Genomic DNA, 27,909 nt, shown 5'->3' with positions numbered 1-27,909 from the left:
CTTCCTCTCTGTTTTCATACTTCAATTTTGTTTCAATAGTTGATTCATTTTTGAAAGTTTTATTAGATTTTTTTATTTATTTTATATCTTGGATTCTGATTTTCTTTTTTTCCTTTCCCTTATCCTTTTCTTTTATTTATTTATTTTTCCTTTACCTAAAACATTGGGATTGAATTAAATGGGCTTCAACAAATCTCATTATGTTTGATACCTTGACATATTTGGTTGATCTTAATTAGCAAGATCTTAATTTGGTTTGTTTAGTTACATTGTACTACAACTTAATTTCTGGGTTGCGAAAAGTGCAAATCAACAATTCATGTGGTGTCCTTTGGAATAAAGAAAAACAATAACAACAATTGAAGTCATCTAGCAGTATCTGATCAAATCAACTAATTTGAATAGGCATATTTATACGACATAAACCGTCAATGATGCTTCAATTCCAAAGAATATTGGGAAAATTACTTAAAAGACCCTTGTGGAAGCGCATCTTTCTAAATAGTCCTAAGTTTTCAGGGATTGCTTAACTCCACCTCATCTCTCACATTTTTCATGATTGAATGCCCTAACCATTCAAACTCATCGTTTTCTTCAAAAAATTGAATTTTTAACTTCTCAATCGAGTTTTAGAGACTCAATTCTATTAGAAAGGATTTAAGGAAAAAGAAGAAACCATTTTTAAGGATTTATTTATTATTATTATTTTTTTAATTTTTAAATGAAAATCAATCAAGAATAGTTCTTTTGAATTGAAATCATCTAAACAAGTCGTCATCTAAAGATTTTAGTCGACCTTTCCATTGTATTTTAATCAGAAAAACTTAAAAATTGAAAATAGGTAGGTTTTACCACTGTTGAGTTCACCACTTTTTATTTAATAATGGAAGACAAATGATGACACAAGAAAATCAACCATTTCTGGGCTAACAAGAATTTGAGCCCCTTTCTCACCCTGAAGGATAGGTAATAGAAGACACAAAATTAATTAAAGCTAGATCTATTGCCAGAATATTATAAACATTGATAAAATCGATAAATGGAATATCAACATATGTAACACCAAAATCAGGGGTTCAGACAATGGACCCTACTAAGAGCTTTCCCAGATCAAATCCAACCTGATTGGATGATTGCAACCACTAAGTCAATGTGAATTTCCTTTGAATGGTAACCAACTTATCTTACCTTATAGAAGAACAAGGAAGATCAGACTTAACTTGGCCCCTTGCACGTGTGTTACTAAGCCATTTATGGGCTTACTGTTAGATGATAAAATGCAGGAAGTGTACATCATGAAGTAATATGGAATGCAATTGTACGGGGTACGTGCATCCCCCTCTACACACACACATCAATAAATAAATTTCTTTCTGGGATTAATACTAGTGAAGACCTCTGTTTCTCGATTGGAAAAAAAAACAGACAAACAATAAGATTAATTAATTCATCTACTCACATTTAATATCATTGTAGCAGACAACAGTTGATGATTTATTTCAAGGTTCACATTACAACAAACAAACAAACAAATAAACAAGTAAACACACAATCAATAAATAAAAAGCGAGCATGCAGTTCCGTAGTCAAAGAGATTCTCACCATATGAGATAGCTCCAAGGAGTTTAATTTCCCAGTCGTCCTGCTTCAAAGCCTACTTTCTTCTTCATCTGCTTCTTCTTCTTCTTCATGCTCCTCTTCTTTCACCCAAGTGCTGTCATCATAATTCCAAGGAGGTGACGTGAGTTTGTCACAATTATCAACTGTAAGTTTTCTTAAGAATGGCATTGCCTTTTTCATCCTAAGCCAATCTACCTCCAACTTTGGCAAAATATCCAAGATTAAGTTCTCTAATTCCCAAACCACATTGTCATTCCCAAAGAACTTTGTACTCATTCTAGTAATGTTTCCTGAAGAATAGATCGTAAGTCGTTGCAAATTTGGAAGAGTAGTTGGATTGATCCATGCTGGTGTCGTTTCTCCTGGATACCTTATGAATCGTAGTTCTTGAAGCTTCTGAAGAGGAGGAATCTCATAATCAACTTTCCCTATGATTTGCTCGCTTATCCCATCTTTGAATTCTACCACTAACAACTTAAGTTGTCTAAGCTCAGATAAGACTTTCAGTTCCTCTTCTTTTAAATGATCTTCAGAATCGATGATAATATAGATTTCTGAGTAGCATCAACTTTTTCAAGTCAGAAAGGTGACACCCATTTTCAACATTGGAATTTGCAAGCCTAAACTCCCAAAGTTCATCAAGGTTTGCTAGCTTTCCAACTCCCCTGGGTAGATACTCTATTTGTTCACATTCAATTAAAAGCAACCTGCTTAGTTTCTCCAAAGTCGTCACCTGTCTAGGAAGCCTTTTTAAATTCTCACACTGACATAGAAGAAGAACTCTAAGGTTTTGAAGATTTTCTATAGAATCCGGCAGTTCATCCAAACGCGACCTTACTATTGTGAGACAAATTAGATGTGACAGAGAGCCTATCTCACTCCACCAATTCACCTTGGAAGGGACATTTTCTGAAATGTTATGGGTGTTGAAACTGATGTGTAAAATCCTCAACCATTTTAATTGGGGTAATTTGGGTCCAACATTTGATGCAAACTCCTCTTCGTACAAATCCAACCCGATTATTGTTCGCAACAATTGGGAATTAATTTGATCAATCTTTGAATTCTCAATATGTAGTCGGCGTGAATCGTTTGTACAAGTTAGCATGCCACAGTCATCAAATCCCCAAAAATTTTCTTCCTTGGCAATCTTTATGATCATGTCGTCCACCACATCATGGATTCCCCATATTTCAAATCTTGTTCCATAGGTGTCCTTCTCTACACCTAATATTAAACTACGGCCGTTTAATTCATCAAGGTATTCTAATCCAATCTCCCATGCAGTCCTTCCATCCCTTGGTCGAACAAAGCCCTCACCAATCCACAACCAAACTATATCAAAAGTACTTATCTCAAAATCTTCTGGGAATGCTGCGAAATACAACATACAAGGCTTCAAATGTTTAGGAAGCTCTTCATAACTCAACTGCAATGGAGAGAAAATCAACTCATCTTCGACTGCCAACTCTTGCTTTAGATGCATAGATATTCGTTTCCATTCGTGAACATAATCCCCTTTCCCTATCATCACCCCACCAACGACTCTGATTGCCAAAGGAAGCCCTTTGCATTGAGAAACTATCTCCTTGCCGATGTGCTCTATTTTTCGATTTGGACATTGACCTCCATTGTTTGCAAATTCTATTTTGGCGAATAATGACCAATCATCTCCATTGGAAAGAACTTTTGGACGATGTATGTGCTTCTCAATGGCCCCCATTGATCGTGCCATTACCTCATTCCTTGTCGTAACAATAACACAACCACCCTTGTTTGTATGAGACAAAGTGGATTTCAAGCTCTCCCACCATGACCCTTCATCTATTCTCCAAACGTCATCCAAGATTATCAAGTATCTCTTCTCATCCAACTGTTTACGTAGTTCTTCCAATAGATCACTGACTTCAATGTCTGATAAATTCTTGTCCACATTCAGTTTTCTTAAAAGATTTTTGATTAATTCATCATATTGGACGGTCTGGGAAACTGTCGCAAGCAAGATACATTCGAAGGATTCCTTCAATTGAAGATCATTCATTATCTTTTGAGCAAGGGTCGTTTTACCTATTCCGCCCATCCCCACAATCCCAATGACCCTCATGGGTCCACTTGCATCCATGACCCATTGTTTAATTTTCTTCGCATCATCTTCTAGGCCTAATATTTCAGTATCGTCCACCCTGATTGGATATCTTATTGGTCGACTAGCTCCCGCACGTTCATCACTTGGAAGATTGACAGTTGAAGGCATGTAAGTTTTCATTTTCTCTCTAAGATCTCCTATTTCTTGATTTATTTCACTCAATCTCTTTCCCATTTGATAACGATGTTTTAATAATGAAAGAGAGATGCAACACAGGAACTTGTATTTCCGTCTTCGTCTTTGTCGTCGTCTTAGAAACAACTCACAATCTTCTGTAATGTTCTCAGCTTCATATAATAATTCTGTTAGTTCCCTTGAAACAATTTTTAAAGGTCCCTTTCAATCATTTATCCTCATGTTATTTGCGACTTCGAGGAAGCTTTGCATGTGAGGAAGGTCCTTTTGCATTTTCCTGAACTGTTTGTGGAATTCAAGCACTTGACGCCCTTCATTTATGAGACTTTCAAGCAATTTTTCTACTAGAACACTGACAACTGCTTCCGCCATTTTCTTGTAAAACTTCTCTGTGTAATTATAACAATACAAGTGTACATTTTGTTAGTAAAGTTTAAAGTTTCTCTGTGTAATTACAATAATACATGTATGTATGCTTGTTATCTTTTCTATATTTCCCTGTCATCACCCACATAATTTCTCTCTTGAAGTGAATAATAAAAAAATAAAAAATAAAAAATAATTAGAAATTCAAGAAACAAGGGATTGTAAAGAGAGGGGGAGCGAACATAATGCACGTTATGTGATAGAGGGAAGAGAAAAAGTATGGGGTCTGCAATGCAATTTGAGAGGTGGGAGGATGTAATTAAATTAAACTTTCAAAAGATCATTTTTAAACGATCTCCACTGTTAAATCTATGCAGTTCTAACAGTTGTATTGTGCTTGGCCAAATATTTTGGCTATTTTGATGTTGCGTTTCTTTCATGTTGTCTTGGATGATATAAAGCATTGAACTATGGTTTACAATTTATGACAATTTCTATTGGCACCCCAACTTTTACTTATTACACTCCAATTTCTTAAAGTAAAACACACCTTTCAAATATAATAGAGTTTTGGCTCAAATTATAATTCAATGTTACAAAACATTATAACACATTCAAACAAGTTCAGTTGTTTACCATAAGAGAGCTTCTATTAACATCCCAAACCAACTTTTACTTATTATCAACCATACACTTATCTTTTTTATTTTTAATTGGAGTGTAATAAGTAATAGTTGGGGTACGAATATTAGCTTTTTTATCCATTCGTGTATATTTATATAAAATAATTTATAAATGTTTTTATGAAATAGGGAAGATTAGAATATGTTTAATCATAAATTCATATTTTATTTTGATAATAAATATTAAAATTCTAACAAAATTAATTATTTTAATTAAAATAAACAAAATCTTGATTGATTCGATCGAGTTTTACCAACTCAGATGAGATTTTCAAAATATCGTCTAAATAATATTGAGATGACTTGGGCAAGTTACATTGGTCACATACGAGATTTGAAACCATGCTAAAGAGGAGGTTTAAGAATCTGTATTATTGGTTAATGTGAAGCATTCTAACAAGGTGTACAATGATATATCGAGTCATATCTATGAAGATTTATGGAGATTAAGTATGGTAGATTAGTTAGAGATTTTAATAGATTGTGGTTATCTAATCTGTTAGTGTTTGTTAATAGTTTCTATATAAACCATATTTTGGTCATGTAATCATCTTCAAGAATAAATCAAATATTAGCATTTCACATGGTATGAGAGCTCAAGCACCAATGAGCACAACGATCCCGCTGCGTCGTTCTTTTGCCAACGATGTGATCATATAGCCAACGGAATCCCATTCATCTATTTCATAGAATTGCATCTCTTTTTTATATTTCATCAAATATCACATGAGCACTCAAAACTTCTATCATCTAAATCCCTACATCGACACATCAAAAGATCACCTATTCTTGTTCAAAATTTTCGTCAAATATCTACTGTGAAAGACATACACATGCAAATTTAAAATTAGAAGAAGAAGAAAAAAAAAAAAGTTGGCTCCACACGAACAACAAGATCAGATCTATGACTCCTCTTTGAAGATCATCCAAGCATTACCTCAACAAACATTTCTTAAAAGATTACTTGTTGCAGATAACGCCCACCTCTTAAGATTCCTGACATTTTAGATTTGCCAACTCTAGGAAGGGAAAGAAAAAATGTGAAGAAAAGATCAGTTTTAGTTGTTGGGCACGACAAGTAAAGCCCTGGATTTTTAAACACGTGTTTTGAGAAAATTTGTAGCTCAACAAATAGGAGAATTTTTTTTTTAAAGTTGGAATTTAACAAAACTGATATACCATTAGATTCGCACCGAAATAGACTATAAGATCGTGAAAATTGAAATTCAGGACATGGACTATTCAATTAAAATAAAATAAATTGAATAATGACCGTTACGTCCTTTTAATTCCATAAATACTAAAACTCTAATCCCATTGTAGTCTTTTACTTTCTTAAGTTTCTTTATCACTAGTCGTCGTCTAGTTTTATCATCGAAATCTTTGATTTTTACAAAGGTTTTATCAAGATTTAAGAGATGAAACTCAAAATAAAATTGATTCAGATTTCACAGAAGATGAACCGGGCAACATAGGAAACAAAGAGGTGGACCCAAGTTTCTTTTCATAAAAAAAAACCTAATTTGAGTAGTATTGTGATTTGGGTAAGGGAGTTTTGTTGGATCTTTTACAATTTATATATAAAAAAATTAGCTAAATAGTTTATTACAATTTCTTTCCCTTTTAATAAAAATTGAATTTTTGATCTACAAAAAATATACTTATGGGATCAATAAAATTTTTTTTAACTCTATAGACTAATTATCTCAAATAAATTTACATAAATAATTATGCTTTTGAATGTTAATATAGATTTGTGATTTAATTCTTGAATAATCATACTTGTGCATAAAGTGTGGTGAATTATATTATAATCATGCATTTCATACAATGATAAGAGCGAGTTGTAATTGGAAGAAGATCTTGTGTAGAGAGATGACGTAACGGTTGGTTGAGCCGGGTAATTGATCGCACCATACTTCACGGTTGACTGACCCAGGTAATAGTCAGTTTAGGTGTGTAGGCGTCATGCATTCACATTTTTTCTTTTTGCATCAGTGATTGTCTTGTAAATAAATATACTAGGATTAATTAATTTTGTATGCAATATTTTAGATTTATCAAACTCACCCTTGCGATTAACATTTTCAAGTTATGTTTACCCGGGAAATTAGCCTAACGGGAGTGGAGAATAAATTTTAGGAAATTATTATCTTTTACTTATTTATTTATTTATTTATTTAAAGATATAATTTCTTTTTCTAAATTGGAGTGATGATTTATTCATTGAAGATACTTTTAAGAAGAATTTGTTTTGATGAATAAATAAACTTTTGGTGGATCATTTGACCTTTATATTTTTGTAATTTTCATGATCTCCTTAAAAAAGCTTTTTACTTGAAATTTTTATCATAGGTTTCTCATATGCCTGAGAAATTATAAGAATTGTTTTAGGAATTATCTTGATCATTTAGTATTTTAAACATATTTATCATTGATGAAAATTTATAATTGTTTTCTGTACTGAAATATTGTATTGTTGATTTCCAATCAAAATCACACATATTTTTATTCATATTTTGAAAATGTGTAAAACATGAAAGTTGTGGAGTTTTCTATATATTTTTACTATGTTTTGATTTAAAAAAAAAATTGATAAAATGATATTTATATGAGTTTTACACCGAACACATATCAGGATTCAAAGTACGGGGAAAATTTTAATAAAAACTTATATTTTGAAATATTCTCATTGAAAATACTATATAGTGAATTATTTATTTATTATTTTCATAATCCTTAATTTTTACTCTTGAATATAGACTATGAGATTCCTTTAAACAAAATTCTTTAAAAATCATACAAATTAGAGTTTTTTGAGTTCATTGAATATTAGTAGGTTAGATAAAAAAAATAGATTTTATCATATTTGGAGGTGTTTAGTATTTTTATTAGTCATGAATATATTTTTAAATTATTACTATATTTCTTAAAGTTTCCGAATTGATATTATGAATATCGATGTAAATTTTCTACACCGATTTAAAAATTTTCAAAATATTAAGTATCTTAAAACTAGTTAGTTGTTAGAGATTAATATGTTTTTTTTTTTTCTCTTTATTTATATATATATTTGACTTTAACTAATTAATATTTTTAAATTCAATTAAATGTTATGTCAATCACACCTGAGTTTTAAATATTTGAATTGGACGAAAATATTGAGTTGGGTCTTTGGATTCGAAATTCAGGGTCTAACATGATATCGTAATGGGTATATAAGCAAGACTAATTTGGTGCATCTCATATATGGAATACAATAACTCCAAAGCCTAACTTATACATCAATTCAATCCACAACCATGGCAACCATGTAGTGTCCTTTGGAATAAAGAAAAACAATAACAACAATTGAAGTCCTAGCATTGGGAAATTTTATGACCAAGTAAATACAAAATATAAGTCACTAGCTGTATCTGATCAAATCAACTAATTTGAATAGGCATATTTATTGGACATAGACCCTCAATGATGCTTCAATTCCAAAGAATATTGGGAAAATTACTTAAAAGACCCTTGTGGAAGGGCATCTTTCTAAATAGTCCTAAGATTTCAGTGATTGCTTAACTGTACCTCATCTCTCACATTTTTCACAATTGAATGCCCTAACTGTTCAAACTCATCGTTTTCTTCAAAAAATTGAATTTTTAACATCTCAATCGAGTTTTAGAGACTCAATTCTATTAGAAAGGATTTAAGGAAAAAGAAAACACCTTTTTTTAGGATTTATTTATTTTTTAATTTTTAAAAGAAAATCAATCAAGAATAGTTCTTTTGAATTGAAATCATCTAAACAAGTCGTCATCTAAAGATTTTAGTCGATCTTTCCATTGTATTTTAATCAGAAAAACTTAAAAATTGAAAATAGGTAGGTTTTACCACTGTTGAGTTCACCACTTTTTATTTAATAATGGAAGACAAATTATGACACAAGAAAATCAACCATTTCTGGGCTAACAAGAATTTGAGCCCCTTTCTCACCCTGAAGGACAGGTAACAGAAGACACAAAATTAATTAAAGCTAGATCTATTGCCAGAATATTATAGACATTGATAAAATCGATAAATGGAATATCAACATATGTAAAACCAAAACTTAGAGCTCTCCCAGATCAAATCCAACCTGATTGGATGATTGCAACCACTAAGTCAATGTGAATTTCCTTTGAATAGTAACCAACTTATCTTACCTTCTAGAAGAACTAGGAAGATCAGACTTAACTTGGCCCCTTGCACGTGTGTTACTAAGCCATTTATGGGCTTACTGTTAGATGATAAAATGCAGGAAGTGTACATCATGAAGTAATATGGAATGCAATTGTACGGGGCACGTGCAGCCCCCTCTTCACACACACATCAATAAATAAATTTTTTTCTGAGATTAATACTAGTGAAGACCTCTGTTTCTTGATTGGAAAAAAAACAGATAAACAATAAGATTAATTAATTCATCTACTCACATTTAATATCATTGTAGCAGACAACAGTTGATGATTTATTTCAAGGTTCACATTACAACAAACAAACAAACAAATAAACAAGTAAACACACAATCAATAAATAAAAAGCGAGCATGCAGTTCCTTAGTCAAACAGATTCTCACCATATGAGATAGCTCCAAGGAGTTTAATTTCCCAGTCGTCCTGCTGCTTCTTCTTCTTCAGGCTCCTCTTCTTTCGCCCAAGTGCCATCATCATAACTCCAAGGAGGTGATGTGAGTTTGTCACAATTCCAAACTTCAAGTTGTCTTAAGAATGGCATTGCCTTTTTCATCCTAAGCCAATCTACCTCCAACTTTGGCAAAATATCCAAGATTAAGTTCTCTAATTCCCAAACCACATTGTCAATCCCAAAGAACTTTGTACTCATTCCAGTAATGTTTTCTGAAGAATAGATTATAAGTCGTTGCAAATTTGGAAGAGTAGTTGGATTGATCCATGCTGGTGTCGTTTCTCCTGGATACATTACGAATCGTAGTTCTTGAAGCGTCTGAAGAGGAGGAATCTCATAATCAACTTTCCCTATGATTTGCTCACTTATCCCATCTTTGAATTCTACATCTAACAACTTAAGTTGACTAAGCTCAGATAAGACTTTCAGCTCCTCTTCTTTTAAATGATCTTCTGAATCGATGATAATCTGGAGTTCTCTGAGTAGCGTCAACGTTTTCAAGTCAGAAAGGTGACACCCATCTTCAACATTGGAATTTGCAAGCCTAAACCCCCAAAGTTCTGTGAGGTTCACTAGATTTCTAACTTCTCTGGGTAGATACTCTATTTGTTCACATTCAATTAAAAGCAACCTGCTTAGTTTCTCCAAAGTCGTCACCTGTCTAGCAAGCCTTTTTAAATTCTCACACTCACGTAGAACAAGAGATTGAAGGTTTTGAAGATTTTCTATAGAATCCGGGAGTTCATCCAAATGCGACCTTACTATTGTGAGACAAATTAGATGTGACAGTGATCCTATCTCACTCCACCAATTCACCTTGGAAGGGACATTTTCTGAAATGTTATTGGTGTTGAACCTGACGTGTAAAACCCTCAACCATTTTAATTGCGGTAATTTGGGTCCAACATTTGACGCAAAATCCTCTTCGCACAAATCCATCCCGATCATTGTCCGCAACAATTGGGGATTAATTTGATCAATCTTCGAATTATCAATATGTAGTCTGCGTGAATCGTTTGTACAAGATAGCATGCCCCTATCATCCAATCCCCAAAAATTTTCTTCCTTGGCAATCTTTATAATCATGTCTCGTACCAGATCATGGACTCCACATCTTTCAATTCTCATTTCATAGTTTTCCATCTTTACACCCAATATTAAACTACGACCGATTAATTCATCAAAGTATTCAATTCCAATCTCTTGTGCAGTCCTTCCATCCCTTTCTCGAACAAAGCCTTCAGCCATCCACCACCAAACTATATCAGAAATATTTATCACATAATCTTCTGGGAATGCTGCGAAATACAACATACAAGGCTTCAAATGCTTAGGAAGCTCTTCATAACTTAAGTGCAGTGGAGAAAAAATCAACTCATCTTGGACCGCCAATGCGTGCTTCAGATGCATAGATATTCGTTTCCATTCGTGGACAAAATCCCCTTTCCCTATCATCACCCCACCAACAACTCTGATTGCCAAAGGAAGCCCTTTACATTGAGAAACTATCTCCTTGCCGATGTGCTCTATTTTTGGATTTGGACATTGACCTCCATTGTTTGCAAATGCTATTTTGGCGAATAATGACCAATCATCTCCATTTGAAAGAACTTTTGGACGATGTATGTGCTTCTCAATGGCCCCCATTGATCGTGCCATTACCTCATTCCTTGTCGTAACAATAACACAACCACCCTTGTTTGTATGAGACAAAGTGGCCTTCAAGCTCTCCCACCATGACCCTTCATCTATTCTCCAAACGTCATCCAAGATTATCAAGTATCTCTTCTCATCCAACTGTTTACGTAGTTCTTCCAATAGATCACCGACATCAATGTCTGATAAATTCTTGTCCACAGTCAGTTTTCTTAAAAGATTTTTGATTAATTCATCATATTTGACGGTCTGGGAAACTGTCGCAAGCAAGATACATTCAAAGGATTCCTTCAATTGAAGATCATTCATTATCTTTTGAGCAAGGGTCGTTTTACCTATTCCGCCCATCCCCACAATCCCAATGACCCTCATGGGTCCACTTGCATCCATGACCCATTGTTTAATTTTCTTTGCATCATCTTCTAGGCCTACTATTTCAGTATCATTCACCATGATTGGATATCTTATTGGCCGACTAGTTCCGGCACGTTCATCACTTGGAAGATTGATAGTTGAAGGCATGTAAGTTTTCATTTTCTCTCTAAGATCTCCTATTTCTTGATTTATTTCACTCAATCTCTTTCCCATTTGATAACGATGTTTTAATAATGAAAGAGAGATGCAACACAGGAACTTGTATTTTCGTCTTCGTCTTTGTCGTCGTCTTAGAAACAACTCACAATCTTCTGTAATGTTCTCAGCTTCATATAATAATTCTGTTAGTTCCCTTGCAACAATTTTTAAAGGTCCCTTTCGATCATTTATCCTCATGTTATTTGCAACATCGAGGAAGCTTTGCATGTGAGGAAGCTCCTTTTGCATTTTCTTGAACTGTTTGTGGAATTCAAGCACTTGACGCCCTTCATTTAAGAGACTTTCAAGCAATTTTTCTACTAGAACACTGACAACTGCTTCTGCCATTTTCTTGTAAAACTTCTCTGTGTAATTACAACAATACAAGTGTACATTTTTGTTAGTAAAGTTTAAAATTTCTCTGTGTAATTACAATAATACATGTATGTATGCTTGTTATCTTTTCTATATTTCCCTGTCATCATCCACATAATTTTTCTCTTGAAGTGAAAAATAAAAAAATAAAAAATATAAAAATTAATTAGAAATTCAAGAAACAGGGGATTGGAGTGAAAATAATGCATGTTATGTGATAGAGGGAAGAGAAAAAGTATGGGGTCTGCAATGCAATTTGAGGGGTGGGAGGATGTAATTAAATTAAACTTTACAAAAGACCATTTTTAAACGATCTCCACCGTTAAATCTATGCAGATCTAACAGTTGTATTGTGCTTGGCCAAATATTTTGGCCATTTTGATGTTGTGTCTCTTTCATGTTGTCTTGGATGATATAAAGCATTTAACTCTGGTCTACAATTTATGACAATTTCTATTGACACCCCAACTTTTACTTATTACACTCCAATTTCTTAAAGTAAAACACACTCTTCAAATATAATAGAGTTTTGGCTCAAATTATAATTCAATATTACAAAACATTATAACACATTCAAACAAGTTCAGTTGTTTACCATAAGAGAGCTTCTATTAACATCCCAACCCAACTTTTACTTATTATCAACCATACACTTATCTTTTTTATTTTTAATTGGAGTGTAATAAGTAATAGTTGGGGTACGAATATTTGCTTTTTTATCCATTCGTGTATATTTATATAAAATAATTTATAAATGTTTTTATGAAATAGGGAAGATTAGAATATGTTTAATCATAAATTCATATTTTATTTTGATAATAAATATTAAAATTCTAACAAAATTAATTATTTTAATTAAAATAAACAAAATCTCGATTGATTCGATCGAATTTTACCAACTCGGATGAGATTTTCAAAATATCGTCTAAATGATATTGAGATGACTTGGGCAAATTACATTGGTCTCATACAAGATTTGAAACCATGCTAAGGAGGAGGTTTAAAAATCTGTATTATTGGTTAAATGTGAAGCATTGTAACAAGGTGTACAATGATATGTCGAGTCATATCTATGAAGATTTATGGAGATTTAAGTATGGTAGATTAGTTAGAGATTTGAACAGATTGTGGTTATCTAATCTGTTAGTGTTTGTTAATAGTTTCTATATAAACCATATTTTGGTCATGTAATCATCTTCAAGAATAAATCTAATATTAGCATTTCACATTGTATGAGAGCTCAAGCACCAATGAGCACAACGATCTCGTTGCGTCATTCTTTTGCCGACGGTGTGATCATATAGCCAGCGAAATCCCACTCATCTATTTCATAGAATTGCATCTCTTTTTTATATTTCATCAAACATCACATGAGCACTCAAAACTTCTGTCATCCAAATCCCTAAGTCGACACATCAAAAGATCACCTATTCTTGTTCAAAATTTTCGTCAAATATCTATCGTGAAAGACATACACATGCAAATTTAAAATTAGAAGAAGAAGAAAAAAAAGGTTGGCTCCACACGAACAACAAGATCAGATCTATGACTCCTCTCTGAAGATCATCCAAGCATTACCTCAACAAACATTTCTTAAAAGATTACTTGTTGGAGATAAACCCCACCTCTTAAGATTCTCGACATTTTAGATTTGCCAACTCTAGGAAGGAAAAGAAAAAATGTGAAGAAAAGGTCAGTTCTAGTTGTTGGGCAAGACAAGTAACGCCCTAGATTTTTAAACACGTGTCTTGAGAAAATTTGTAGGTCAACAAATAGGAAATTTTTTTTTAAAGTTGGAATTTTATAAAACCGATATACCATTAGATTCGCACCGAAATAGACTATAAGATCGTGAAACTTGAAATTCAGGACATGGACTATTCAATTAAAACATAACAAATTGAATAATGACCATCACGTCCTTTTAACTCCATAAATACTAAAACTCTAATCCCATTGTAGTCTTTTACTTTCTTAAGTTTCTTTATTACTAGTCGTCATCTAGTTTCATCATCGAAATCTTTGATTTTTTACAAAGGTTTTATCAAGATTTAAGAGATGAAACTCAAAATAAAATTGATTCGGATTTCATAGAAGAAGAACTGGACAACATAGGAAACAAAGAGGTGGACCCAAGTTTCTTTTCATAAAGAAAACATAATGTGAGTAGTATCGAAATTTGGGTAAGAGAGTTTTGTTGGATCTTTTACAATTTATATATAAAAAAATTAGCTAAATACTTTATTACAATTTCTTTCCCTTTTAATAGAAATTGAATTTTTGATCTACAAAAAATATACTTATGGGATCAATAGAAATTTTTTGTATTCTATAGACTAATTATCTCAAATAAATTTGCATAAATAATTATTCTTTTGAATGTTAATATAGATTTGTGATTTAATTCTTGAATAATCATACTTGTGCATAAAGTGTGGTGAATTATATTATAATTATGCATTTCATACAATGATGAGAGCGAGTTGTAATTGGAAGAAGATCTTGTCTATAGAGATGACGTAACGGTTGGCTGAGCCGGGTAATTGATTGCACCATACTTCACAGTTGACTGACTCAGGTAATAGTCAATTTAGGTGTGTAGACGTCATGCATTCACATTTTTTTTTTTTTTGCATTAGTGATTGTCTTGTAAATAAATATACTAGGATTAATTAATTTTGTATGAAATATTTTAGATTTATCAAACTCAACCTTGCGATTAACATTTTCAAGTTATGTTTACCTGGGAAATTAGCCTGACGGGAGTGGAGAATAAATTTTAGGAAATTATTATCTTTTACTTATTTATTTATTTAAAGATATAATTTCTTTTTCTAAATTGGAATGATGATTTATTTGTTGAAGATACTTTTAAGAAGAATTTGTTTTGATGAATAAATAAAGTTTTGGTGAATCATTTGACTTTTATATTTTTGTAATTTTCATGGTCTCCATAAAAATGTTTTTTACTTGAAATTTTTATCATAGGTTTCTCATATGCCTGAGAAGTTGTAAGAATTGTTTTAGGAATTATCTTGATCATTTAGTATTTTAAACATATTTATCATTGATGAAAATTTATAATTGTTTTTTGTACTGAAATGTTGTATTATTGATTTCCAATCAAAATCACACATATTTTTATTCATATTTTGAAAATGTGTAAATCATGAAAGTTGTGGAGTTTTCTATCTATTTTTACTCCGTTTTGATTTTTTAAAAAATTGATAAAATGAAATTTATATGAGTTTTACACCAAACACATAGCAGGATTCAAAGTACGCGGAAAAGTTTAATTAAAACTTATATTTTGAAATATTCTCATTGAAAATACCATATAGTGAATTATTTATTTATTAATTTTATAATCCTTAATTTTTACTCTTGAATATAGACTATGAGATTCCTTTAAATGAATTCTTTAAAAATCATACAAATTAGAGTTTTCTGAGTTCATTGAATATCAGTAGGTTGAATAAAAAAAAAATAGATTTATCATATTTGGAGGTGTTTAGTATTTTTAGTCATGAATATATTTTTAAATTATTACTATATTTCTTAAAGTTTCCGAATTGATATTATGAATATCAATATAAATTTTCTACACCGATTTAAAAATTTTCAAAATATTAAGTATCTTAAAACTAGTTAGCTATTAGAGATTAATATGTTTTTTTTTTTTCTCTTTATTTATATATTTATTTGACTTTAACTAATTAATATTTTTAAATTCAATTAAATGTTATGACAATCACACCTGAGTTTTAAATATTTGAATTGGACAACAATATTGAGTCGGGTCATTGGATTTGAAATTCAGGGTCTAACAAGATATCGTAATGGGTATTCAAGCAAGACTAATTTGGTGCATCTCATATATGGAATACAACAACTCCAAAGCCTAACTTATACATCAATTCAATCCACAACCATGGCAACATCAAAGTTTGAGCCCAAACACAATCCAAACAAGCGAGGCCCATTTTTAAATCCAAAATTCATTTTGTTAAATAAAAATGCTTATGAGTTTGTGTTTTTTTTTTTTTTTTGGTAAGTAAAAAATGCTTATGAGTTTGATATGCCCAAAGCTCCCTAGATGCACATGAGCCTTACAATAATTTATGATCAAACTCATTATGGTCCATAGAGACCCATTTTCATGTGTAAGATCCAATAGAGGTTATTGCCAATGATTGAGCCCATGGAGCCGATATGGAGCTCATTTTTCTAACCCGTTAGAGACCACTTTTCTGATTAAAATCCGTCAGGTTTCGATCTAGCTAAAATCGATCATGGCCCATTTGAGTTGAGCGGTTAGCTCCTCTCATGAACATTCTGATTTAGATACATCATTTTTTTTTTCGGGCAAACAAGCACAACAAGTTAAGCAAATTTCATGGATTTTAACAACATCAACATCGTTTCTTCAACTTATATTATGATTGAAGACACCTCTTCGACATCCTTCTCTTAGAAGTTATTGATTTTTTAACAAACTAAAGTTGATCCTTGATCACCATTAGTTTGAGGGGGAATGTTAGTATTAGATGTGAAGCATTGCAATAAGGTGTACAACAATATATCGAATCATATCTATGAAGATTTAGATATAGTAGATTAGTTAGAGATTTAAATTGATTGTGGTTATCTAATTTGCTATTATTTTCTATTTAAATCCTATTAGGTTCATGTAATCATCATAAAGAATAAATCAAATATTATCATTCCCCGTTATCTCAATTGAGTCATCTAGTTTCAAATGAGTCAATTCGATGCAAAACGAGACAACAATGAAGTCGAAAGTACACAATTTGTTATAGTGATTTGAAAGTTGAAAGAACTAGAATCTAGAGGCTGAAGACTAAAGTTTAAAAAAAAAAAAATTATTATAAACCAAGGTTTCAAAACTTAGATTGACGTCTTGTCTCGTCCATGACTGATATCGAGCTATCTTGTACGAGATAAATCATTTAACTCAGTTTACAATTATTTTTTCATAAATATTTATATAAAAATAATTATAATTTTTTAAGATTAGAAGATGTTTAGTAATAAAATCATATTTTATTTATATACTACATGCTTAATTTTTTTTAAATTAATTATTCTAATTAAAATATAAAAAAATCCCAATTGACACAAACAAGTTTTACTAACTTGGCTGATATTGTCAAATATCGTTTGAGTCATCTAATTTTTCACATGAGATTTTGCATATGTGAGTCACCATGTCTATTTGTCAATTATATCCATGTTTGTAGTACTCAAAAATCAACTAATCCACTAATCCATCCAATAATGAGTCTGACTTTGAAACGGCCAAATTTTGAAGGAACCCTCACACATAGAGTTTTGAATTTATTCACACCTACATTTTTATTAAAATTTAAAACACCTCCTTAGAAATCCCACGTGTAATTCAGGGCTCCGTCAGAATTTTAAAGTGGGCTGCCCGCTTCAAAGTTTTTCCTCGGATAATTGGTCACCCATTTACAGCTTTCAGACAAGTTGACTTTTCCAATTGAATAAAATAAATAAAATATATTTTTATGCAAATAAGTTATACAATCCTAAACTGAGGAATATTTGAAACACTTAGATAAGATCCTACTTATCTGTATATTTATTGATTGATTGACTAAGTGACCATGATCAATAAGGCAACTCATTTTTATTTTCAATAAAATAATCCAACGGTTAGGATTTTATGCAAATCCCTATGATAATTATCTAAAGAAAAACTACCAACCGTTGGATTTTGATCCTGTCTTATTTGTTGCATCCATTAAAATAAGAAAATTAAAAGAAATGATAAAAACCATCATACAAATGGAAAGAAAATATAACCACTTACAAGAATTTTGGTAATTTATATCTTCTCTTCTCTTCTCTCTATTGTGGGATTTAGTTACCTGCACCGATTCAGACTTTTTCCTCAAGTTTAAAATCTTAAACACAATAATAATAATAATAATAATAATAATAATAATAATAATATATTTTGACCTTGCGTCTCTTTCAGAAGATTGTTTAGGAGAGGTTCTATTGTCATCCTAACTTTTACTTATTACACTCTAATTGTCGAGAAGTTTAAAGTCTTAAATATAATAATAAATAACATTTTATAATAATAACCATTCCAAGAAAATCTTATTGGATTTCGTCCAAATAAAGTATTAGAGGAGGGCATTTCAGTCAAAATGCTACTTTTGTCAGTTCCATACAATAATTCTTCATTCCTTTCTTGATAGGAGGAGCAAAGAAAATACAAAATTGATGGAAATTTATGAGTGGCAATCTTAACACCACATGAAATTAGTAAGTTTGGATCTATTTAGATTTGAGTAATAATAGTGTCAACCCAAGTTTGGGTTAGTATCATCAACCCATTTTGACATGTTCAATTATTTTATCATTAACGTGTAATTTTAAATATATCGATAATTATTTAAGAATTTTATAAATTATATTTTTTTTTAACAAGAATTTCCTATAATTTTTTTATAATATATTTTATTTTTTTTAATTCTATAAAATATAAAAGATGTAGTTTGTCTCCCGAGGAAAATACTGAACTAAGATTATGCCTGAAGGGAATCTTGACGAGATTGATAAAGTAAAACATGAACTTGTCGCTTTTGAGATTGTGCACTTGTGCTTTCAGCTTTGATTCACATGCTAATGTGTTCTTGTTCCGTTAGTGGGACCAAACTGAACCAAAGTAGTCTATCCACCTAAAAGTCGGACTGATAGCCTTTTAGTTTTCTTGTTGGAACTACATTATAAAGAAGGAGGTTTCATGATGTGGTGAAAACTTGTGAATCAATAGATTCTATCGATAAACAAACAATAACTTCAAAGAAAATAAATCAAATCAAAGCAATCTAGATTTGTTTGGGCTTAATGTACTCCATTAATTGCTTGAACAAGGTGATGAGCCTATCTTGGAGGTATGAAAAATTGATTACATAGATCCAGATTTTGACACGATCAGTTCAAGATTGTTGTTTTGTTTTCCCTTGGGGAAAAACAAATGAATAATGGTGAAGTAATATTAAAATGTATACCGTGGAGGACATTTCTGACGTGGATGCATGTTAGAATCATAGATGTTTTTTATCGAGATTTACTCTAGCACAACTCGAAACAAAAACAACGACAAATTTTTTGACTAAGCTTGGAGCATGTGGAAATGATCCAAGGGAATTTAAATACATAGCCTATAGTAATTTTGGTATAACTTTGTCATATGAACTTGAAATTTGACGATTCCAAAAGCATTGGAAAGAAGACTTAGAGGGTTACACGACAAAATGCTCAAGTGCTCATTCTACAAGAATAACTTACGGAAGCGTTTCAACATCGTTTACCCATATGAAATTACGGTCAAAGTTATAATTTTTATTTATAGAATCTTTGACCGGGAAAGAACTCTAGCATGATCGTGATTCTAAAGTTGTGGTAGGAGAGAGTTTTAACATAGCAGTCGTGCTGGAGTAACATTGTAGGGGACATCGACTAACGTGGATGTGTATTAGAACCATAGATGTTTTTCATCAACACACTAGTGAGATCTCGATGAAAGCATCAATGGTTCTATGCATAGCAATGTCCCTCACGATGTCCCCTACAATGTTACTTCAACATTACTCTTAACGTAATTAGGATTCTTAATCCAATTAAGAAATAACTAGGATTTTACTATTTTAGACTTACTATAAATAATATTTACAATTTATAGAAAGTATGCGATTAGAATATGAATTGGTTTCTTTTATGTAAGTATGCCAATTAGAGTAGGATTGATTTCTTTCTTCTTTTATAAAAATGGAAGGACAGTTATGACAAAGGAATTCTTTTTCTCCCTTAATTTTGTTTTTTATCTGTGACGTGTTTGGATTAGGGAATGAGTTTTTTTTTGTAATCAAGGATGTTGATTCAATACCTCGAGATCTTACGAACATTGTAACCGGAGATCTTTCGTGTAACTATGTTCGAGTTTAATGAATAGAAATGGAGGGATCCTTGAAACTGAGCTTACCGATCAAAAAAGAAATTCAAAGAGCTAGAAAGTGATTAAGAAAGAAAAGTGAATTGATTGATATATATTTTTTTTTTCATTGAATTTCATTTTTTAAGCTCCTTATATAAATAACTTCATTATAATAACTTATAAATCTTTTAAACTACTGAAAAGTAATTTTTTAATCTATCTATAATATAATACCAACTTTCTAAACTTAATATAATTTAATTTGAACACTTAAAAATCATTTATAATTATAGCCTAAAGATTAAAAACGAATTTAGGCAAAAATAGAAATTTCAAAACAAATTAGAAACTAATGAGGAATAGTAATCTTAAAATAACAATGAAAATAAAAATCCTAATAAAACTAAGAAACTACTTAAGATTCTAACTAGAACTGTAGATGTCCTACATCACTTAAAAGCAGTCGTAATGTGCTAAAATCAAGATTTAAGATTCTTGTTGTCTAATCGCACATAAGAAAGATGAAGATTCAATTTTAGAGACGCTCTTGTGTGAAGAGGTAGGGACTCTTTAGATGGTATAGTATAATAAGAGCACGACATTTTGTCTTTGGAAAAATTGACTCATCAAAGTTGACCGAACTGATCGTTTAAGGTGGTGGGAGATTCTATAAGTACCTCCATCTCCCTCTATTTCCTCTCATACATGTCCTAGTAGGGACTCTTAATATGGTAAAGTGTCCATGAGGGACATGATTTCAAAGTGCCACAACTCATGTGGTATGCACCGATGTGAAAGGGTTATTGGTATTCCTATTAAAATTTGGAAAAAAGTCTTGATAATCTAACTTACCCACATGGCATACTCAACTGATACCCATGACATGAAATGTTCAAAAACTGTAGATCTGCACCCCTCGGGATACATGATTCACTCGGGATACACTTTTTTATGAGGAAGTGCAATTGTGTATCCCGAGCCATGCAAAACTACGATTCCTATGAAAAACCTTATTTGCAATCCACATGAGTCATGACAACTATATAGACTACTTGATCTGCATATTTATTGACAACTCATTTTTATTTTCAATCGAGAGAAGTATATCAAATATGGTTCATTATCAAGAGAGGTAAGTAAAAAATTTCCCCCAAAAAAAAAAAAGAAAAAAAAAAAGAAAACAACATATGCTTATATTAACTAATCAAATAATCCAACGGTTAGAATTTAATGCAAATCCCTATGATAATTATCTCAAGAAAAACTACCCAGCGTTGAATTTTGATCTGTGTTATTTCTTGCTTCCATTAAAACAAGGAAATTAAAACAAATGATAAAAACCATTATACAAATGGAAAGAAAATATAACTACTTACAAGAATTTTGGTAATTTATATCTTCTCTTCTCTTCTCTTCTCTCTTGTTGTGGGATTAGTTACCTGCAACGATTCAGACATTTCCCACAAGTTTAAAATCTTAAACATAATAATAATAATAATATATTTTTTAAAGAGAGAGGACTCTGGTTCGTACCTGTTTCGCCGTCTTCTGTGGATTAGGGTTTCTTCTGAATAGGAGAGATGCAGAGAGGAAAGAAGAGATGAGAAAAGCTTTGATGACTTTTGAGTGGGGATGGTATCTTTCAACTTAATTATTCAAATGTGCCTCCACCTAATACAGAAACTACTGGTGTTTACTAAACTAAAATAATATGAACAAAGACCAGCTAGAAGGATATTAATATAAATATCATCTTATTGAAAGATGAGCAATCTTATAGAATTATAATTGAAGCAGGCGAGGAATCTTATTGAAAGATGAGATGAGAAAAGCTTTGATGACTTTACAAAAGATGCTGTTTTAAACGATCTCTACCGTTAAATCTATGCAGATCTAACGGTTGTATTGTGTTTGGTGAAAGATGTCGGCGATTTTGACCTTACTTCTCCTTCGCATTGTCCCGGACGATATAAAGCATTGAACTACGTTTACAATTATTTATGAGAGTTTCTATTGGCATCCCAACTTTGCCTTATTACACTCCAATTTTTCAGAAATTTTAAATCTTAAATACAATAATAAATATATTTTTTATAATAATAATAGTTCCAAGAAAATCTTGTTCGATTTCAGCCTCCAAACAAGGTATTAGAGAAAAAATATTTTTCTTAGTAGATTATTTATTTATATTTATATATTTTTAAATTTATTTTTTCATTGACATCTATAGGCATGTAGTGTTCGATTCCTAATATGCTGATCCAAGTGGGCAAGACGACCCTTATTAAGTGTAATATGTTGCAGAAATGCCCATTAAATTTATTCCTTTGTTATAGTACTTTTTATCCCTATTGTCTATTTTAATAGTGTAATGGTATGTTAGACCTGTCATGATAAATAACTAACAACAACTCCTTTTGAAAAATTGATTTTTTTCTGTTTTGAAAATTCTGAGTGTTTTAAATTTAGATCTTCTTAATCCTTTTATAATGGACTAATTCAGAACTTTCCCAAAAGTTTAAAATCTTATATACAATATAATTTTTTATAATAATAGTTCCTAAAAACCCTTCTTCTATTTCAGCCTCCAAACAAGGTATTGGAGGAAGGCATTTCAGTCCAAATGCTAGTTTTGTCATTTCCACGCCTTAATTCTTCATTCCTTTCTTGTTGGAGGAGAAAAGAAATTACAAAATTGATGGAATAAAGTGTAGAAGGTGTACCTTATATGCTTGCCTTGGTCGCATTGGACACGACTAGTATTTCTTTGCCTTAATGGGTGGCTATTTTTTATTATTCCACTTTAATAAAGGTCCTCATGATATAACATGCTTTTGTTAGTGTCGAACTTCTTACAAACAATTAATCCTTTATTCTCTCTCTCTCATATTTCCAAGTATTTATTTGTTACCTCAATTTTAGACTAAGTGAAAGTGAGGAATTTCCCTATTATTCCTAATATTATTCTTAAACCATCATGCCATCAACCCATTACCCATGCATGCCTTGATTTAATTAAAGCTACTTATTACGAATTAAATTCCGTTGGGCAGAAGGATGTCAGTTTGGTCTTTCGAAAGGGGAGTTTTCCCATAAGGGCATAAATGATTTAGGTCAAATTTAAGTTTGCCCATCGAATTTCTCCCATCCTCCATTAATTTGACGGTTTTAACCTGTCGAAAAAAAAATTGACAACAAAATTTTTGATAGCCTTAGACCGTCAAGTATGGCCTTTTTCATTTGACATCCTCTGTCTTACTGCAGCAGCTAGTAAATATTTGAGATTTCTTGTTGTTTTTCCAAGCCCATGACAAACCCCGTAACGACATTTTCACCTCTTTCTGGAACCCTTTATTTTTCTCTAACCTCAAGTTTCTTTCTCCTTCGACATAAAAAACTCAAGCATGGTCATGTAGTATAGATTTGGCAATTTTATAGTTGAGCGGGGCGATAATTCAATTAATTTCAGATAAATTTGGGAAAATTTGAATGGAGAATAGGTGGGAAAAAAACATCAAGGGAAGTATAGATAAATTAATAAATAAATAAATAATAAAAATCGCTAGCTTTTGAAAAATTGTTGATTTTTTACAATAAAAAAAAAAGAGCGAATTTTTTTTACTTGGTTGTTAATTATTGATCTCTTCAAGACCCTCTTTACAATGAATATTTCAGAAATTTCTTGAAAATTTTGTGATTATGAGCTCAACAATAAAATGAGACTTTTGATACGAAATTTCAGGCAGAAAAAATACAAGTTTTCCACATAAGGTTGAAGACAACATTGAACTGGTGAAAAATAATTTTAGAGTAACGAATTTTTGACTCCCCCACGTGGCATACTCAAAATACTCTCTTGATGTGGCATGTGCTTGAACCATAGATGTTTTCTTTTTCTCAGGATACAAAACTGCACATATTTATGGGGATGTGGACACTACAGTAAAATAGGGCTATAGAGACGGTCGTGACCGTCGCTATAGGGACAAAATACCCGTCGCAAAAGCATTGTCGTCACTAATAGTCCTATACCGACGGCCAACTATGCAAGAAGGTGGTTAATATAGGACTTATAGCGACAGCCGCTGTTGGCCGTCGCTATAGAGTATATTTTAAAAAAAAAAAATTTTAGTCTTTAGCTACGGTTTTGACCGTCGTTATAAGACCTTTTGAAAAAAAAGAAAAATTAATTTTACACCAGCCCCTCATGTATTGCTGAATATTGAAAATACCCCTGTGTTTTGAAATTGATGACCAAATAAATAAATAAATCCCACTAATAATTTAATCATTCACTGACAAGTGAACTTTGGAGATTACAATCTTAGAACTCTCTCTATTAATCATCAATGTGATACAAATTCTCACCAGACATCTTTGACGAGCTAATAAATTTACTTTTACATTACAAAAATTAATGGACATGGAGAAATTAAAACCACTTGTCACCAACTACAACACATTAAGCTCCTTTCTTCTAATATCCACCCCAAATGCCATATATTGAAAAAGTTTGGGCTTGGTCTAAGGTCTCATATATCAAGGACAAACACAATTTCGACTATAGAAATGTAAGAGAAATACAATTAACTATTACCTTTATCCAAAGAAGACTGCAGATGCAACTAACATAACAAGAAGAAAGTTTTTCAAGTATATTTTCATTTAGGCAACGTTACTAATTAGTGATCAAGTCATGCAAATAATTGGGCTCATTCAAATATGCCCAATTACATAACAAACTAAGACACTACATAAATACTACAATACCAGCAATCCGGATACCATAGCCACAAGGTTTGAGTTCATATCCACAATGTAAGCTTGAAATTAAAGATGTGTATAGATAAAACCATTGTCAATAGCATAGCCATTGATGTGGAATACACCTGAAAGAGCCAAAAAGAAGTGTGATGAGCTAGGTTGTATCATACATCATAGCATGTAAAAGCAAATAACAAGTGCATCATGGCTAAATCATGACTCATATGGCTTCGTTCAATAGATTGGGATACAACGAAATATTCACGAGATAGAGAGAAAATGGAGAGAAAGTAAAATAGTCCAACGGAAAATCAAGATATAACGAAAGTAATGAATTTGATTCATAAATAAGCTTGAAAAAGTATGCTTGAAATGATTGATTATATCCACATTTTCCAACAAAAAAAAAATTGTACTGATATGCATTTGTACACGTCAATACACTAAGAATACAAAGTAGACTGCATATATTAAATGCTCACAGGAACTATCAAATACCCATAGCCAAATGGATAAGAGGTCTGATTTTTAATTGGCTGATTGTGGAGTAAACTCCAAAAGGACATGCTTCTAGCCATGTTCGGAAAAAAAATACTGTTTAACTAGGAAGAGTGAGCTAGAAAATGTGCTCCATGTGTCATTTGATGGAGGGCCGTAGCATTTTAAGTACAATAGATAGAACTGACAGTGAACGAAAAAATTTGCTCCAATTTTTAAATGAACTAAATAATAATAAAAAAACCAGCAATTTATTGGTAATTTCTAGCCAGTAGATTTGATCATTTTTTTGTTATAGTGATCTCTATCCATTAGATTTGAAGGTTTTACTTTTTTGAACGTTTTCTCTGAATGTTATTATATGTCTCAACAGTACAAATGAATTCTTGACATGCTTCATTTCAACCAGGCCAAATCCCATGACGTCTCTGCCGAGAAAACCAAAACGAAAGATTTTGAGCCAGTGGCAGCTACAGTTTAGTTCAAAGAAGACTTTTGCATCCTTTCTATGCTTCATTAGCTTAGGTGGTCTTTCAGACGAGAGATGTTCTCTCAGAAATAATTATGTAAATAACAATACACTATCACCATCACATGAAGAAAAAAAATCACCAAAGGTTTTCATCCTGAATTTCATGTCAACATATAGGCCTGTTACTTGTGTCCAACACATAAAAGTAGTAGAAAAAGAAAATTGTATTTCCATGCTCAACATCAGTTTTATGAGCATGGAAAAAAGATAAAGTGAGAAAACTGCACTATGATAAATCAACAACAGAAAGGAAAAGGAGCCACCTTCACAATATTATTAGCGAACTTCATTAACCATGACACCAGCAACCCTGTAGATCCCAGATTTAGCACCACCATCCACGTTGTAATACTGTATCCTTTTAAAAGGTGTTGCCACCATGGCCCATTCTCAAACCCACGTCTAAAATCATCAAGGATAAGCCGTGCCATGTTAAAGATCGCACCAAACCTGGAAAGAGAGTTTTTTTTCTCCTGAAACTAATCAAACACATCCCCCTTACAACCTGAAATCCCAGAGTTTTTGGCTCTGCCATCACAATATCTCCTATATTAATTGAAGGATTGGGAAGAAATACCTGAGCTTTTGTGGCAGGGGTACCATCTTCATACTCGATGGCACCATCAATAAGCATTTTGGGCATGGCTATTGCTCCACCAGGGAAGTAAGGATTATAAAGCAGCCCTTCTCGAATCTGCAATGCCAATTTAAGAATTTCTGAAATGGTTAATTAATGAAATGGACAAATAAGACCATCTATTGAGCGGGAACCATACATCTCAATTCGAAAGAGAAAATAAACTCGTAGACATTCTGAGGATGACAAAAAATCTAATGCCATAGTGACAAAAGATGAATTATTAACATTCAATAGTCCCAAATCCAAAAAAATGTTATTTCTCTTACCATATTGGTTCATATATGGTTTCTCTTTCAAGGTGTCACTTCCAGAATTTGTGCAATGTGCCCATACATGCTCTCTACAACCCATATCACCCTAGTTAACGAGTTTTTGGCATGTTGGATGTCTTTCACACAAGTATGGTCCTCTTTTGCTTTGTGCATGTGTCCTTTACAACCCATATCACCTGAGCATCTATGTCAAATTGGCTTACCTGGTCCACCTTAGCATTCTTTAATCACAATAGATGTAGAACTTCTATACATCTATGCATACAACAAACACATTTACCTTCACAAATGTTGGTTCCCCAGGTCTAGGAGACCGATAAAATTTTCCCGCCATAGGGCATTTAAGAGGTGACGGGATAAAAATAGGAGCGGCTGCTGGCTGCGGCAAAGCTTCCTTTTCCTTATAATGAGTCCACAGTCTCCTTGCTTTAGCTGTAGTTCCATAATATCTCTTGAATCCACCAGCCTGTCCAGATATAAAAGCAATATTTAATGCATGAGGATGATCCAAATTTCATCTCTGCTTACCAAATTTCATTTGTGTCTATTGTGAATGAGCAATCTTAGATGGGGGAATTCACTATGGGCTTGGCAACCAACTCAGCTACTACAATGCGGATTACAATATTTGCTTAGCATTCCTTAACAAAAAAGAAGCACACAAGGATCAAAAAAGAGTTGTGCCATATACTTTGCACATAACTTCCTTATCACCTTCCCATATACATATATTGCAATAATGCAAGAATGGTGGACATTTCCTTCTCTCCTATCCTCTCTCTCATCAATCTTTGTACGTAATATTGTACAAGAATGAGGCCAACATATTACATAATGGGTTGGGATCCATAGACTCATGAAGGTGAACTCATATGTTCACACACAATCTCAATCGTGTATATATATGTATAAGATCCAATGATTGAGATTTATCTTAGAGATCTATAATATATTCTCGAAATGCATTTTTTATACTTTGCACATG

General features: G+C 32.1%; 2 protein-coding genes and 1 long non-coding RNA gene across 3 annotated transcripts; all 3 read right to left on the bottom strand.

Moving 5' to 3' along the window:
• Positions 1–1,647: 1,647 nt before the first annotated feature.
• LOC147381268 (disease resistance RPP13-like protein 4) lies at positions 1,648–4,278 on the bottom strand. The gene is made up of 2 exons (XM_086430687.1): positions 2,500–4,278; positions 1,648–2,174 (listed from the first exon to the last, which is right to left on the bottom strand). The coding sequence occupies exons 1-2, from the start codon at positions 3,938–3,940 to the stop codon at positions 1,648–1,650; spliced, it is 1,968 nt and encodes a 655-aa protein (XP_086286813.1). The 5' UTR covers positions 3,941–4,278.
• Positions 4,279–9,433: 5,155 nt separating this feature from the next.
• On the bottom strand, positions 9,434–18,133 carry LOC147381267 (disease resistance RPP13-like protein 4). The gene is made up of 2 exons (XM_086430712.1): positions 18,080–18,133; positions 9,434–12,215 (listed from the first exon to the last, which is right to left on the bottom strand). The coding sequence occupies exon 2, from the start codon at positions 12,196–12,198 to the stop codon at positions 9,577–9,579; it is 2,622 nt and encodes an 873-aa protein (XP_086286838.1). The 5' UTR covers positions 12,199–12,215; positions 18,080–18,133; the 3' UTR covers positions 9,434–9,576.
• A 6,292-nt stretch (positions 18,134–24,425) lies between these two features.
• On the bottom strand, positions 24,426–26,873 carry LOC147381266 (uncharacterized). Its single transcript, XR_015174687.1, has 3 exons — positions 26,590–26,873; positions 26,276–26,462; positions 24,426–25,107 (listed from the first exon to the last, which is right to left on the bottom strand). It is a non-coding gene; the product is annotated as an uncharacterized LOC147381266 (long non-coding RNA).
• Positions 26,874–27,909: the final 1,036 nt, after the last annotated feature.

Source organism: Akebia trifoliata, unplaced genomic scaffold (genome assembly GCF_017979445.1).
Source record: "Akebia trifoliata isolate Shusen 1 unplaced genomic scaffold, ASM1797944v1 Contig00608_ERROPOS3031104, whole genome shotgun sequence".
NCBI lineage: Eukaryota > Viridiplantae > Streptophyta > Magnoliopsida > Ranunculales > Lardizabalaceae > Akebia > Akebia trifoliata.
Note: the sequence above shows the minus strand (reverse complement) of the source record. Positions and strands in the feature narration are given on the sequence as shown.

Bases quoted from the DNA above. Each gene is read 5' to 3' on its own strand.
- LOC147381267 (XM_086430712.1), bottom strand. From the start codon at position 12,198: ATGGCAGAAGCAGTTGTCAGTGTTCTAGTAGAAAAATTGCTTGAAAGT.
- LOC147381268 (XM_086430687.1), bottom strand. From the start codon at position 3,940: ATGGGAAAGAGATTGAGTGAAATAAATCAAGAAATAGGAGATCTTAGA. The intron at 2,175-2,499 runs GTGAGATAGGCT...GATGCTACTCAG, and splicing joins TTCCAAGGTGAATTGGTGGA to AAATCTATATTATCATCGAT.